This window comes from Ananas comosus, linkage group 22, assembly GCF_001540865.1.
Source record: "Ananas comosus cultivar F153 linkage group 22, ASM154086v1, whole genome shotgun sequence".
Lineage (NCBI taxonomy): Eukaryota > Viridiplantae > Streptophyta > Magnoliopsida > Poales > Bromeliaceae > Ananas > Ananas comosus.
Window position 1 is genome coordinate 9137877 of NC_033642.1, and position 14223 is coordinate 9152099.

Below are 14223 nucleotides of genomic sequence, written 5' to 3' on the forward strand. Positions count from 1 at the left end.
GTAAAAAATATCATAAATTTTTGAATACCAATATAAATAAATATTCAGTTCATTATAAATAATTTAGTTGATCGGTATACCTTTACCGTAAAACGCTAGCGGTCTAGCTATGTTAATAATAATAATAATAAGTAAACCAGCATTTAAAAAAAGCTTGTGCACGGGTGACGTGGTAGACCGAGTTCATCCAAAAAAATCTTGACGTACTGCGTAAGGTACAGCGACGCAGCGGCGGCGGCGTCTTGCACGCGCTCGACGACGCGAGCTTCGCAAACGCTTCGTTATCGCTACTCTACTGTTCATGAGTATATCGCAAAATACGGAAAAGTAATTATTAAATTTAATTTAAGATTTTAATTGGAATTAAATTATTGTAAGTACGACTCGTGAGTAACCAAATACTCGAATAGAATATGTTATGATGTGATTAATCGCACTCATAATTCTAGGGTTTTCAAAGGACGGCGTGTTGGTATAAAAATAACCGCATCGACCATTTCGTGTTTGTTTTGGGGGAATTTTTTTTTTTTTTATCTCTCTCCCTCTCTCACAATAACCCGAGATCCGATCTCTTCTTTTCCCCCTCTCCCTCCCCACACTCTCCTCTCTAAACCTCCTCCGAGAGTCGTAGATCGAGCTTCGGAGTTGCTGTTCGTCGAATTCGCCGAAGAATAAGGTAATTTTGATGGGTTTCTTCTTCGATTTGAGCTTGAATTTGAGTAATTAGTGGTCGAGGTAGTGTGATGATCGGTGAAGTTGGAGTTGTAGTTCGCTTTGGATTGCGGAAGCAGTAGAAGAGCTTGGATTTGGGGGTGGATTCTACAGTAGATCGCGATGGGAGCTCGGGTGTCGAAGGCGATGGCGTGTTGTTTCGGATCGCAGTTCAAAGGGACGGTTCTCGAAGCTCCCGATGTTGGTGAGTGGCTTGGACTTAGTATCCGTAGATCGGTCGGTGGATTTGGTTGTATATATTGCGTGAGATTTGTGATGTGTATGTTGGGTGAGATTTGTGATGTGTGTTTCTGTAGAGAGCGAGGAGAAGGGCGAGACGTACGACGTACCACCGTTCCAGGAATTCTCTTTCGAGCAGCTGAAATTGGCCACGTCGGGATTCGCCGTCGAGAATATCGTATCGGAGCACGGGGAGAAGGCCCCCAATGTAGTGTATAAAGGGAAATTGGATGCGCAGCGGAGAATCGCTGTGAAGCGGTTTAATAGATTGGCGTGGCCTGATCCACGGCAGTTCTTGGTATTTGGTTCATCACCTTTTCTAATTAATTTTGGTGGATCTCGTAGATGGTTGTTAAACTATTTTGAATGGTACTTTATCAAGAATGCGGCACTGCTTTGTTCGAATTTAGAATATCTGGGGCTGACTTAGTAACTCTCACTAGTTGCTCGTAACTTTGTTTGATAAAACATTTAAGCCCCTTTCTTTGCATAAGTTTTGTAATCTTTAATTGTCAAGATGCTCTTAGGTGGGGAGTATGCAAAGACATTTTTATTAGGAATTGCTCAATTTCATTTTCCTTAGTTTTTGCCGGAAATGTTAATGTTGCTAACTATGAGATAGCATTTCTTTCAACAGGAATGTTGCATATTATGCATTTGGTTGTACAAGTAACTATGCTTGTTTGTGTTAGCTTAGCAAGGAAATTTAGATCTGTTAAATATATTCCAAGGCCTGTTTCCCATCAAATCGATCTATTGGGTAATATGGTACCAAAGCTAATTTTGAATCTCGTCATTACGTGAGGTTGTGGGCTTGATCCCCACCTTCAACATTGAACGGGTTAAATTTCTGTGCTATGTTCTAATGGGTTAAATTCCCGTCTTTTACCTGATATGTCAATTCCACGTGCCTTACAAATTCATCGTGCACGCAACTTTGAGTGTTAAATCTATTCATGGGCTCGTTTCCTATCAAATCGATTATTACACAAATTGTAGAGAAGATTATTCTACACAAATTGTAGAGAAGTTCTCATGAGCGATGAACATCACTCTTTTCAAATTTAGGCTGTTGTCTTTATTCTCTCTCTACTTTGGCATCACTGCTGTTCTCTTCTGGTTTATACGTGTAAACATGTAAACATAGTTTAGTTGTGTTGTCTGCAAACGATTTTGCAAGGAGCGAAGCAGCCTCTTTTTTAGTGGAGACTAAGGTAGGCAGATTTGGGTGGCTCTAATATTTTCCGTAATTCGGTACATTTTAAGCGGAGCTGATCACATGTTATTTGGACCACATGATGAGTGGGCGATTTTGTGTGGCTGTTATTTGTTGAAACATATGGTGTCAAAAATTGTGGAATCTTAATATAGTGCAAACTATAGAAATTATGTTGATATGAGAAGTGTACTAACTGTTTCTGCTATTGGTTTCTCTTGTCCAAAATTTTACTGCATTTTGGTTCTTGCATCTTAACCTAACCTCATTTCGATTTATTTTCGATTGCACTGGACAGCACATATATATCTTGAAGATGGAGCAATTTCTTTGTGATAATATACTGAAAGGTAGCATATGTTAGCTCTAATATTACTTTTTTTATGTAGGAAGAAGCAAAAGCTGTTGGTCAACTTCGGAACCATAGGTTGGCAAATTTACTTGGCTGCTGCTGTGAAGGTGAAGAGAGGCTACTTGTGGCAGAGTATATGCCTAATGATACTCTTGCAAAACATCTTTTTCATTGTAAGTTTGTATTGGATATAGCTGCCATATTACATTTGCTATTCGGTTATTCCGACGTCTTTAATTTGGAAATAGCATTTAATAGGTGTACTTTATGTTCAATTATGATTGTTTTTGAGAAATCTTGTCTTTTTATGGGCTGAAAATGAATTGAATCAAGCCAAACCATGGATTCTTCAGCTTGATAATCACAGAGTGTATTCCGCTCGATCTGCTCTAGTTGAGTGCAAACATAGGCGCTCAAAACTTAGCTTGTTAGCTATATAAACTGAACCTGTTCAGATATTAATAATTAGCTAACTATTTTCATTTTCAAGTGTGCTACGCCCTCCCCGTGTGAAAAAGAGGGGGAGGGGTGGGGGGTGGTTTGTGGTGGTGGTGGTTTGTCGTGGGGGAGGTGGTGGTTTGTGGTGGGGGGGAACCAAAGAAAAGAAGGAATAAAGGTTCTATGTGGCCATGTGTAACTGCACAATGTTGTAGCTCATTGACTTTGGAAATCTATGACATAATTCTCTTTTTTCGTTCTCTGTTCGTACTATTTGTACCTGCAGGGATGTATTATTACTAATGCCCTTTTCCTTCTCTGGCCAATTACACAAATCTCCATCAAGACCTTTCTTTTTCGCCCTTTCTGAGATATCAATGCTGTCATTTTCTTTAGTATTTACTCTTCCCTCCTCACTCTACACATGGATGCAAATCCAAAATTTCATAGTATTGACGGCAGCTCTTTTTTTTTCTGTCTTTGTTTTTCAGGGGAATCAAAACCGATGAAATGGTCTATGAGATTAAGGGTAGTACTCTATCTAGCTGAGGCCTTGGAATATTGCACTAACAAGGGGCGTGCGCTGTATCATGACCTTAATGCGTATAGAGTACTATTTGATGATGTTAGTATTATGCCAATTATCAGTGCAGTGCAATCATAATTCTTTGTTTCTAGTCTGTCTTACTATGGAGTTATGCTTTGCAGGATTGTAACCCCAGGCTGTCCTGTTTTGGCTTGATGAAGAACAGTAGGGATGGGAAAAGTTATAGCACGAATTTGGCATTTACACCACCTGAATATATGAGAACTGGTAGGTATCCTTTTGAAGTGAAGATTTCCTACTCGGAGAGCTCATTTGCATTTGGCTAAATGTACTATAAAATTCATTTTGGGGTTTTTCCATATAGAATTTACGATCGAGCTTATATATAGGTGATGTATGAGCACTCTCACTATGACCCAAAAGTTGATCAACTTCTTTATGTAGGGCCTGGAAGGATCCATGAATGTCTTGTTTGACCTTGTCTCTTTGTTTAATCAATAGAAATGTAATAACTGGTTGATGGGAAATTTAATGTCTATAAACACATAGTATAGAGTATAGACAGCCTCTAAATCATTTTTGCCGGAGAATAGGTAAGTCATCACGTAGGTGGAAAGCATTATCCTGAGAGGATGAAGTTATAGCTTAATATCAAATCCTAGGTTGTAGCCACATCAATAATAATAATAATAATAATAATAATAATAATAATAATAATAATCCTCATAGCATACAACTTATCATGAAATAACTTGTTCCAACATCCAAACAGGGCCATTAATATGTAATCAATGAGGACTGGTTTTGTAATATTCTCCTTATTCGGGAGAAGCTATCAGTTCATATTATTAAGATTTGTTGTATTTATAGTCCAAAATATATGGATGGTTATATGTAAAATATAGTATGAAGATGGAAAAGCAAAAAGAGACCACAGAAAGAAAAAGAAGCTGGAATTGATAACTTAATGCTGCTTACACTCCTTTTTTGATTCTGGACAACATATGATTTAACAGTTATCAAAAGAGTTGCTTTAAAAAGAGAGTAGTGACTTTTAAGGTTTAAATGTGCACCATACTTGTCGGTTTAGTGTATCTGTTAATGCAATGAGAAGGATTATTACTGTATCAAGGAAGAGTTCTGGGTACATTGTTCAGTTGTCATTAGGAGCTATAATTGTAGGCTTTGCAAAATGGGGTTGTCATAGATTGGTTATTGTTGTTGAACTCTCATGCACCTGATTTTTCTTCTTTGCTTTGTAACTTAAACTTGACTTGGTACTTTTTGATCTCTTTTCATGCTTATTTGCTGAATCAATTATCATGAAATTATTTTTGCATCCTTGCTTTTTGTTTCATATTAGATATGTAAATACCAAATTGATGTGTAATCAAGTAATATTTCAATACTTGCTTTTAATTTGGTTTGTTCTCTTCTCATTGGATATGTAGGAAGAATAACACCTGAAAGTGTCATATACAGCTTTGGCACGTTATTGGTTGACGTGCTTAGTGGGAAGCACATTCCTCCTAGTCATGTAAGTTTTATCTCTAATTAGCTTCTTGTGATTCCTATCTACTATGGGTTGCTTCGTTGTTCCCCTTCATACAAGCTATTTCTTGGTACACCTTGACATCAAGTATGGACTTCTAGAAAATCTAGAATTTAGCGGTAAACTATGGCTGTGCAAAGATTGTTATCGACAGAAATTTGTGACTGCTGAGAGGGGCGGAACCTTTAAAGATTTCTCCGAAGCAGACAAGAAAGAGCGCAGAGGGGAAAGAGATCTAATTTTCATAGCTTAGCACTACTAAGAAATAATAGCTCAGGGTACGGGACCTAGTCGAAGTAGTGCTAGTGGCTAAGTGCTGCTAAATCAAGACCATTGTATTGTAAAATCTCAGGCTAATTTGGCCTTAAATAAAATAAAACCCAGTTTTTTAATCAGTGAATCGGCCCAGATTCCATTAAGAAATGAATAGGGCCCTGAGCATGGTGTCATACATAGTTTAATATAGACGCTAAGACTACACTTCGCATAGCACTGAGTTATTTGAGGTTGATTTTGTCTTGATGCTCTGGAGCTTATAGTTTAGGTCTTTGGCGGCCCGCAATCTTTCTAAACCTTTATGGAGCAATGAACGGTTACGCATGATGGGGAGGTTGCTGATGCAGCCCCTGCACCCAAGGAGCTGGAAGATGGTGGCCAGGCGACTGTGGATGAACTCCTTGAGCTCAACCTTGTAACAGAGGAGGACCCTTGCCCTATATTTATCAGTGTGCTTCTTACAGCTGAGGAGAAACAGCAATACAGGGACTTGCTGTCGGAATAGAATCAGGCCCAAGCCCAACCTTATATTTCTGTGTGGTGCAGTATCTAATTTGCTCTTGGATGTTTCGGCAGGCCCTTGACTTGATAAGAAATCGCAACTTCAATATGCTGACAGACTCATGCTTGGAAGGGCAATTTTCAAATGAGGATGGAACAGAGCTAGTACGCTTAGCTTCGAGATGCCTACACTATGAGCAACGAGAGCGGCCTAATGTGAGGTCTTTGGTGCTATCTTTGACTCCGCTTCAAAAGGAGACTCAGGTGAATATTCATCCTCTTTCTAGATTCACTCTTCATTGTGAATTACTTTTCTGTTCAATTATGTCGCCTATCATCCATGATCTTGTTGAAATTGGTCGTGGTAAAGATTTACGGAGACCCCTGAACTTATCGGCCATTTTGAAATATAGCCGCTCCTTGCTAATTGGGGACTCCATTAATTTTAATGCCTACTTTAGCTACCATTTGTTAATCGGCAACAAAATGTGCAGTTCTGTCAGCTGAAAAGGCCAGGCAGGGCCATTAAATTTAATTAATTTACTATCGAGTTTAATGAATTCCCGAATCAACCGGCGAAGTACCTGAAATCAAAAGAAGAAAATAAACGGTGCTCAATTGACAAAAGGGGTTTATTTCAAAATGGTATATAGTTGAGGATGTCTTCATATATCTTTACCCTTGGTCTTTTGATATCTAGACAGTACCATTCAAAGTTTAATGAAATTTCAGATATTTAATTGTGACGTTGTATTGCCGACAAAGTTCAATACATTTGAATCACTTACTGCTGCATATTTCTCCATGTATAGAGTCACTTATCAATAGTGATTCAAATTTGTTGTTAATAATGATTTGTGAGATACCTATGCAGGTTCCTTCATATGAGCTGATGGATATACCTCGTGGCGGTACATCGACATTGGAGTCACTATCTCTTTCTCCACTGGGCGAAGCTTGTTCTAGAGTGGATTTAACAGCAATACATGAGATTCTTGAAAAGACTGGTTACAAGGACGATGAGGGGACAGCTAATGAGGTATAAAAAAAAATTCTTCAATTTTGAGTGTCCACTGGCAGATGTGATCTATCTGTTTAGTCTTACATGTCTATGAAAGTTGCTGTTAACAACTTCATATGAAAGTTGTCGTTAACACTGTGGAAGTTATTTATTAATAATTTTTGGTCCGTACTAATAATATGAAGAAAGAAGTTCACTGTTATGAATTGATGCTCCACTAATAGTCAGTTATTTGGTCGTCTGCGGGGGCTTAATATATTCATTTTAACTGTTTTCTTTAACCCTCCTCTCTCTCTCTCTCTCTCTCTCTCTCTCTCTCTCTCTCTTTGTGACACTTTTATCCTTGATTTGCAGTTATCATTTCAGATGTGGACCAGCCAAATGCAAGAAACACTGAACTCAAAGAAGAAGGGTGATACTGCATTCAGGCACAAAGACTTTAATTCTGCAATTGAGTGCTACTCCCAGGTTAATATACATTTCCTATGTTTAATTTATTTAAGTTGACCATGGTTCAATTTTTTTTTTTTTTTAATATGTGAATACCTAGAGCAACAGTGTCTATGGAGATGCCTACTGTTGTACGTATCCTTTCTTTTTCTTTATGTCATTTGTTGTAAAGCTAATGGCATTTGTTTTTTGAATTTTGATAGTCGTAATAAGAGCCATTACATGCATAGCATTTTATCTTATAATGAATGAAGATCTCTTCTTTTTTTTCCTTGGAGGTTGTATCTTTTCTGTAGTCCTAAAATAACTTGTTTTTGAAACATGTTATCGTGTAGGTTATTTAATTTGCAACTATCGCTCTTATCCAGTATATAGTTGGTGTTTTTGTTATCGTTGGTTGTCAACTCTTATACAAATTAGGGACATAGAAATACCATAGCACTAAACTATATGGAAAAGTTTCCTTTCGTGCCACTTATTAATGTGCGATAAATGGTTATTTCATTTGTCTTGCTCGCAGTTTATTGAAGTTGGGACAATGGTTTCTCCAACAATTTTCGCCCGTCGTTGCTTGTCATACCTGATGAATGATATGCCACAACAAGCACTTAGTGATGCAATGCAAGCACTAGTCATATCTCCGACTTGGCCTACTGCATTTTATCTACAGGCCGCCGCCCTTTTCGCCCTAGGAATGGAAAACGAAGCTCGAGAAGCACTTAAAGATGGCTCTTCCTTAGAAGCAAAAAAGAATGGGGTACACTAACAACCATAAATCAATTTATGGCTGGGTAAAAGTGAGCCCGAATTCCGGTAAATTTTCCTATTGAAGGAAATTATCCGAAATCAAAATATAAATTATCTTTAATTTTCTGAAATTTAATCATGAAACTTACGAGATCTTGAAGGGTATTTTGTGTTTGTTTGTTAGGTTAACGCATGAACAACACTGTTGGATGCTGAAGCAGTTTTTGGTCAGTACTTAGAAGTGGCTAGGTCAGCCCCTATTCTTATGTACATATGGAGGACATTACTGCAACACCCATGCAAAAGTTTGCAAATGGATCTCTCTCTCTTCTCTCTCTGTTAAGATGCGAAAATGTTTTCTTTGTTTGTTGCTTTATAAAGTGTTATTTCACAAAGGGCTCATGGTGTATATTGTTGATCTTTCGCATCTTTGTATAGCAGTGGAATGGTCCAATTTGTTATCGTGGTTCTCGAATCCCGACATTAGACCTTCTTTGGATCTATTTCTTGCATTCATAAACAATGTGATTTGTTAAAGTTTTGCGTATATTGTTGGTCTTGTTGCCACAGTTTGGTGAGCTGTTCAATACACCCTGTGCTCGAATCGTGAGGCTGCGTTGGACCGCGGATTCAGGGGGCTGCAGTAGGTGAGAGTGATCCTCTCCTCTTTCAATAATTTTTCAGAGTAAAATGTCCTTTGTTCTTGAAACTCTTGCTAATGCTTTCTCACTTTCATTCAAGTTCTCATTTTCAGTTGCTAATTTTTTAGAGCAACATTATCCGTGCACCCTCTTCTTCTTGTGGTGTAAAGTGCTCAATTTTTTTTGAAATCTTTTTAAATCCTAGGATTAAGGAGTAAGATGCGTCTACATGATAGTATTTTTTTAAAATTTTTTTCATATTCTCCTACCAGAAGAAATACGAAATACGACACTGTATGATTGATTTCAGTGGCTTTAACTTGTGGCATTTTAAGATTTTATGGTTTGGGTTTGTTGGTCTAACCTTTTACATCTTCCTTAACGTGTGTTCCGTGTGACCAACCAAATGAACCGTTCCTGTCACTGAGAGAATTTGCCTCTTCTTTCCTCTCTCTTTTTCAAGTCTCGTACGTGTTCGTTTCAAGTCCCTTCAATAATTTCTTTGGGAAAATTGGAGGATGAATTTAGACTCGTTTTACTTAGATAAATGTGTTTTATCTGAACTTGGTTCCTCCTGTAGAAGGGTAAGCACGTATTGTAAAGCGCCCCGTTCGGGAAAAAAGAAAAAACAAGAAAAAAAGAGAACGTTGAGGAGCGTGTTGTGAGATGAAATTTTTTAGGTAGCTAGGTACTTTGGTGAAAATTTAGGCGACGCACGTAGCTGTTTTTCCTTATTTTAAAGAAAGGTTTATTTTTGTCGTCTCCTTTTTTTATTCTGGGTTTCCCGAATAAGGGACAAACTTCATCAATCAATTTAAAGAAACGTGTTTCACGAATTCAACGAATCCAATTTGGATTTGGATGGCCCATGCCCAGAACAATGTAAATTCCTCTCGCTTTGTTTCCATTTATTTAACGGCCCGATTGTTTTATACGGCAGCAGGATATTGTGGACACTATTTTTCATCGTACCTAGGACGGTTGGCTAAGAGTTTGAAAGTTAGCACTCGAGATCTTAAGTTCAAAATTGAGTTGCTCTGCATATTTAACTGAGTTTATTTCTCAGCAAAATAATTAAAAATATATATATTTTGTTGTAACGCATTCTGATCATCGCCTATGTTAAGTTTATTTCCAGATCATTTTTTATTGGATTGGCCTTGTAAGTAACATAATATCATAATTAGTTCTAAGCCTCCTCTCTTTGTTTTAATACACTCATAATTTTTTTATCTGCTTGGTGCATTGACTTGACCTATCTTGATTACATCAGAATCAATCTGAATATGCAATGCATTAATTATGCAACACATTAATTATGCAATGCATTAATTATACATTGATTACATTTGTGTGCAACACATTAATTATGCAATGCATTAACAATTTTTCCAAAGGGACCACGCCTTAACATTAATCAAATATATAAAGATGAGGTAGGGAAGTGCTTCAAGTGCAATATGAGATGCCTAACATTCCAGCGCTTGAAAACGAAATCGCAGCTTAATTAATACGTGTTCATATGACTAAGGCTACTAGTGGACGCTTGGATCACCTACTCATTAACCTGTTACTTCAAAAGGATTTTTTTTTTCCATTAATTTCCTTGTTGATGCTCTAACTCGTAATCTACCACTTTCTCATTCTAATGTGTTCTTTGAAATAGGTGCGCTCTGAGTTTGCCATTTTTTTTATTCTACTTTTTGAGTAAACATTTTTTTTATTATTAATTTCCTTGTCGATGCTCCGACTTGTAATCTTCCACTCCCTCTTCCTGTGTGCGCGTGGAAACGTGTGGCTCTGCGTTGGACAATTTTTTTTTTAATTTTCTTTTTGAGTGAAAGATGTAAGAATTATACTTGCTTTTATAAGTGTACAAGTAATATTGTTTATCTTTTAATATCTACTCTTTTCAGCTAAATTGTTTGTTTGTTTGTTTTTCTTTTTTTTTTTTTTTTTTTCGAGAGGTGCCAAACTCATAATTTTGGTTGGCCGAATCATGCAAGACGTCATCATTGTCATTCTTTGTCGGTTGGTAAAAATATTTTCTTTTATATATACATATATATAAATAAAATTATAGTGTAGAGCTACTATGCTATCAGAAGCATAAATTAGTTGGTGCTTTTGATTTTTTAGCCCTTAGATCAAAAATTCTACAGTTGGGATGATAATGGTCTTTTTAGGATTGAGTGGCCCCCCTAGGGTTGAGTGGTTCTCATTGGTTAATAATATTAATCCAATGGTTAAAAATGATCAATGGGTTGATCTAAGGACTAAAAAATCGAAAACACCAACCACTTTATGCTTCTGATAGTATGGTAGCTCTACTATATATATGGTGAGAGCGAGAGTAGAGCTTCTATACTCTTATAAATTGGTAGCTCTACTATATATATGGTGAGAGCGAGAGTAGAGCTTCTATACTCTTATAAATGTAGAGCTCTTTGTATTTATAAATTTTCTGTTGTTGAATGAAGGGATGTGCGATTAGAATGATAGTGGTCCCATGTTAGGATGATAGCAGTTCCTTAGAATTTAGTGGGTGTTTGGTTGAATAGTATGATTTAACAGATAAAAATGGTTAACGAATACATCTAACGGCCGAACATATATATATATAGTGGAGCTAGAATACTTTTAGAAGTACCAAGTGGATGGTGGTTTAGTATTTTTAGTCCTTGGATGGAGATATGTGAGGTTGAGATAATGGTGGTAGGTGGTGGTAGGTGGAATAGTGTTTGATCCAAGGAATATTAATAATTATGGAGTGGATCCAAGGGTTAGAAATTTAGAAGCACCAAGTGGGTGGTGCTTCTAAAAGTATCCTAGCTCAACTATATATATATATATATATATATATATATATATGAGTGAGTACGAAGAGATCTATACTCATAAAAACATAGTAACCAGACTCTCTCACTCTCTCTATATATATGGATTATTTTGGGTTATATATATAGTATCAAAATTATTTCTAATCTCTTTTATTCTATGAGATGTTCAGTCGCAACCACCTTCAACATTTAATATATCAAATTCCATTCAACGGGGCCATAAAAAAGGAGGACAAAAATTTTGTGGGCATCTGTCCCCAAACAAGTTGTTTGGGGATGGAGCCGATCGGTGCCGTGTGTTGTGCCGGCGCCCATCGCGACCGTCAGCTGCTTCTTTCTCTCTCTCTCTCTAAAAAATCAGAGCCCACAATATTTTTTTTTTTTTGTTTCCGAAGGTCACGATGGGTGCCCGCATAGCACGAAGCTCCCATCAGCATCGTCCCAAAACAACTTGTTTGGGGACGACGCCCACAAAATTTTTCTCCGAAAAGAGGCATGTTGAAAATGTGAATTAATGCAACTTAATATATATCACGTTTAGCATCAATTATAAATCTAGCTAACTAAAAAATAAAAAAGGATCTTGTTCTGCTTGAATTCAAGCTGGGCAAAGATATTATCAAAAGCAAAATAAGATAAGGCATAACTAAATGCAATTTGAATTAAATTCCATTTAATTAAAAATTCCTACTGTATTAAAGTTCATCAACCGTACATTCTCAGGCAAAATAGAGTTGGAATTAACAAAAACATATAGCAATTAATAACAATACGTACAAAAGAATAAACAAGATATTTTTTTTATCGTACTTTTTTCATCATAAATAATATAATAATCTTTTCGCAGTCAAATTATCATGTGATCGAAGCCACATTATTCTCACAACTAATATGCCAATTATGAGTAAGCAATAATCAATGGCCGGGAGAGGGGGTGGAGCCAAGGCATTTGATTCGTGCATTTTGTTATCATTCTTTTCACACACACCATGACCGGTGCTGAATGAATGAATTAATGTCCTCAAATTATTATTATTATGCTGCATTATTGTCGCCTTCCACTCCTTTCCTACTTTCCGCCCTTCCTCCACGTCGTTGCTGAAGCATCAGATCCGACCCACCATCCGTGCACGCATATGTTTTCGCACGAGCTGCATACTATTCTCATTAATTTCAGTGCGTATCTCATTACTTTTTTCTACTCATTTTCTTTTAGCCCCCGTTTGATTCGGGGTTAAGAAAAAATAGCTATTTCAGGAATAGAGTTAAGTTCAGGATTAAAATGGTGTTAAAATTTTTTTATGTTTGGTTGGAGGTTGAAGTTAGTCTAGAATAGTGAAAAAAAATGTTTGATTGAAGTAGGTAGGATAAAAAGATAATGATTGATAAAGAAGAAAAATGTGAGAGCTCGGAATGCGTGCAGGGTTAAAGTTGGGAAGGGGAGTGGGGTTAATGCTTGATAAAGAAGAAAAATGTGAAGGCTCGAAATACGTACGGGGTTAAAGTTGGGAGGGGGAGTGGGGTTAGTAAACCCCACTAATCCGGTTTGGGGTGGGGTTTACTAACCCCACCCCAAAAAAGTGGTGTTTGGATATAAATTAGGGGTTAAGGGGTTATTCCACCCCTTAACCCCCACCAAACAGTGGCTTATATAATTATAATAATAATATTATTATATTAAACGGGATAGAAGAGGACGATGAATTACTTAGCGATCCTCTTACATGCCACATATTCGAGTACTTTTGCTTCCAAAAATTCTTTCCTCAAAAGTTATTAGTCAAGATGAATTACGAGGTAACAAACCGTAATAATAGTAAATTAAAAAAAAAAGAGTCAATTTGCTCTAAAAACAATTACTCGTTTTATGGATTTGCAAAAATAGTCTACTATTTTAAATTTTGTAAAATCGGATCAAATTTTTAGAAAAGTGACTAAAATACTTTCATTCTTTTTTCTCTTTCTCTCTTTTTTTTTTTTTNTCTTTTTTTTTTTTTTCCACCCTCTTCTACGACCTTCGCGACCCTTGGCAACGGTAACGAGGATGAAGTTACCTCCTCTTCCTCCACCTCAGCCGGTGCCAACACTGACGTTGGCATCGGGCGAAAAGAACTCGGAGCCCCCTCCACCTCCGCCGACGCCGGAGAAGGAGAACCCGGAGTGGGTATCGGTAAGGTCCAAGCGGACGGAAGCAATGAGATTGTAGCTGAGGAGGTGCTTGCCGCCCGTGAAGGTGAGGATGAAGATGCGCCCATGTCCAAGAAGCGGAAAAAAATACAGAGAATAAAAAAAACGAATAAAAAACAAAAAAAATAAAGAAAAAAATTTCTCATTGAAGGATCATTATATATCGTCGTTATTATAGAAAGATCAAGAATTAGAGAAGAAGGAAGATAAAGATGAAGATTGCATTATTAAAATAAAGTTGCACTATTTCATAAAAAAAATTATACTGTTTAAGATAAATGTTGTACTCTTTGATATAACAATTATACTTTTTCGACACAAGTTACACTGTTTTAGAAAAAATTACACTCTACTTTTCATGGTGACCACTCTCGCCAGGGCTAGCCCCTCCACCCCGCGCGTCGCGTCGGAGCGCCAAAACCAGAAGATTACCCACCTCCTCCGCGCAAGGCTCGCCCTACCCCCAAGCGACCGTGGCACTCCGCCACTGCCACTGCCAATGCC

At 37.2% G+C, this 14223-nt stretch overlaps 1 protein-coding gene across 3 annotated transcripts; it reads left to right on the forward strand.

Annotated features, from left to right (window-relative positions):
- Positions 443 to 8620, forward strand: LOC109727308 (probable serine/threonine-protein kinase At5g41260). Of its 3 annotated transcripts, none has more exons than XM_020257372.1 (12): positions 443 to 676; positions 757 to 916; positions 1029 to 1249; positions 2557 to 2692; positions 3449 to 3582; positions 3666 to 3771; positions 4956 to 5041; positions 5909 to 6097; positions 6708 to 6872; positions 7209 to 7322; positions 7825 to 8117; positions 8236 to 8620. In XM_020257372.1, exons 2-11 carry the CDS (start codon positions 835 to 837, stop codon positions 8068 to 8070), a joined length of 1479 nt encoding a protein of 492 aa, XP_020112961.1. In that variant the 5' UTR covers positions 443 to 676; positions 757 to 834; the 3' UTR covers positions 8071 to 8117; positions 8236 to 8620. The 3 variants fall into 3 exon arrangements, with proteins under 3 accessions (XP_020112961.1, XP_020112960.1, XP_020112962.1); XM_020257371.1 differs by having other exon boundaries at positions 769 to 916; XM_020257373.1 differs by lacking the exons at positions 443 to 676; positions 757 to 916; positions 1029 to 1249 and adding an exon at positions 2324 to 2410.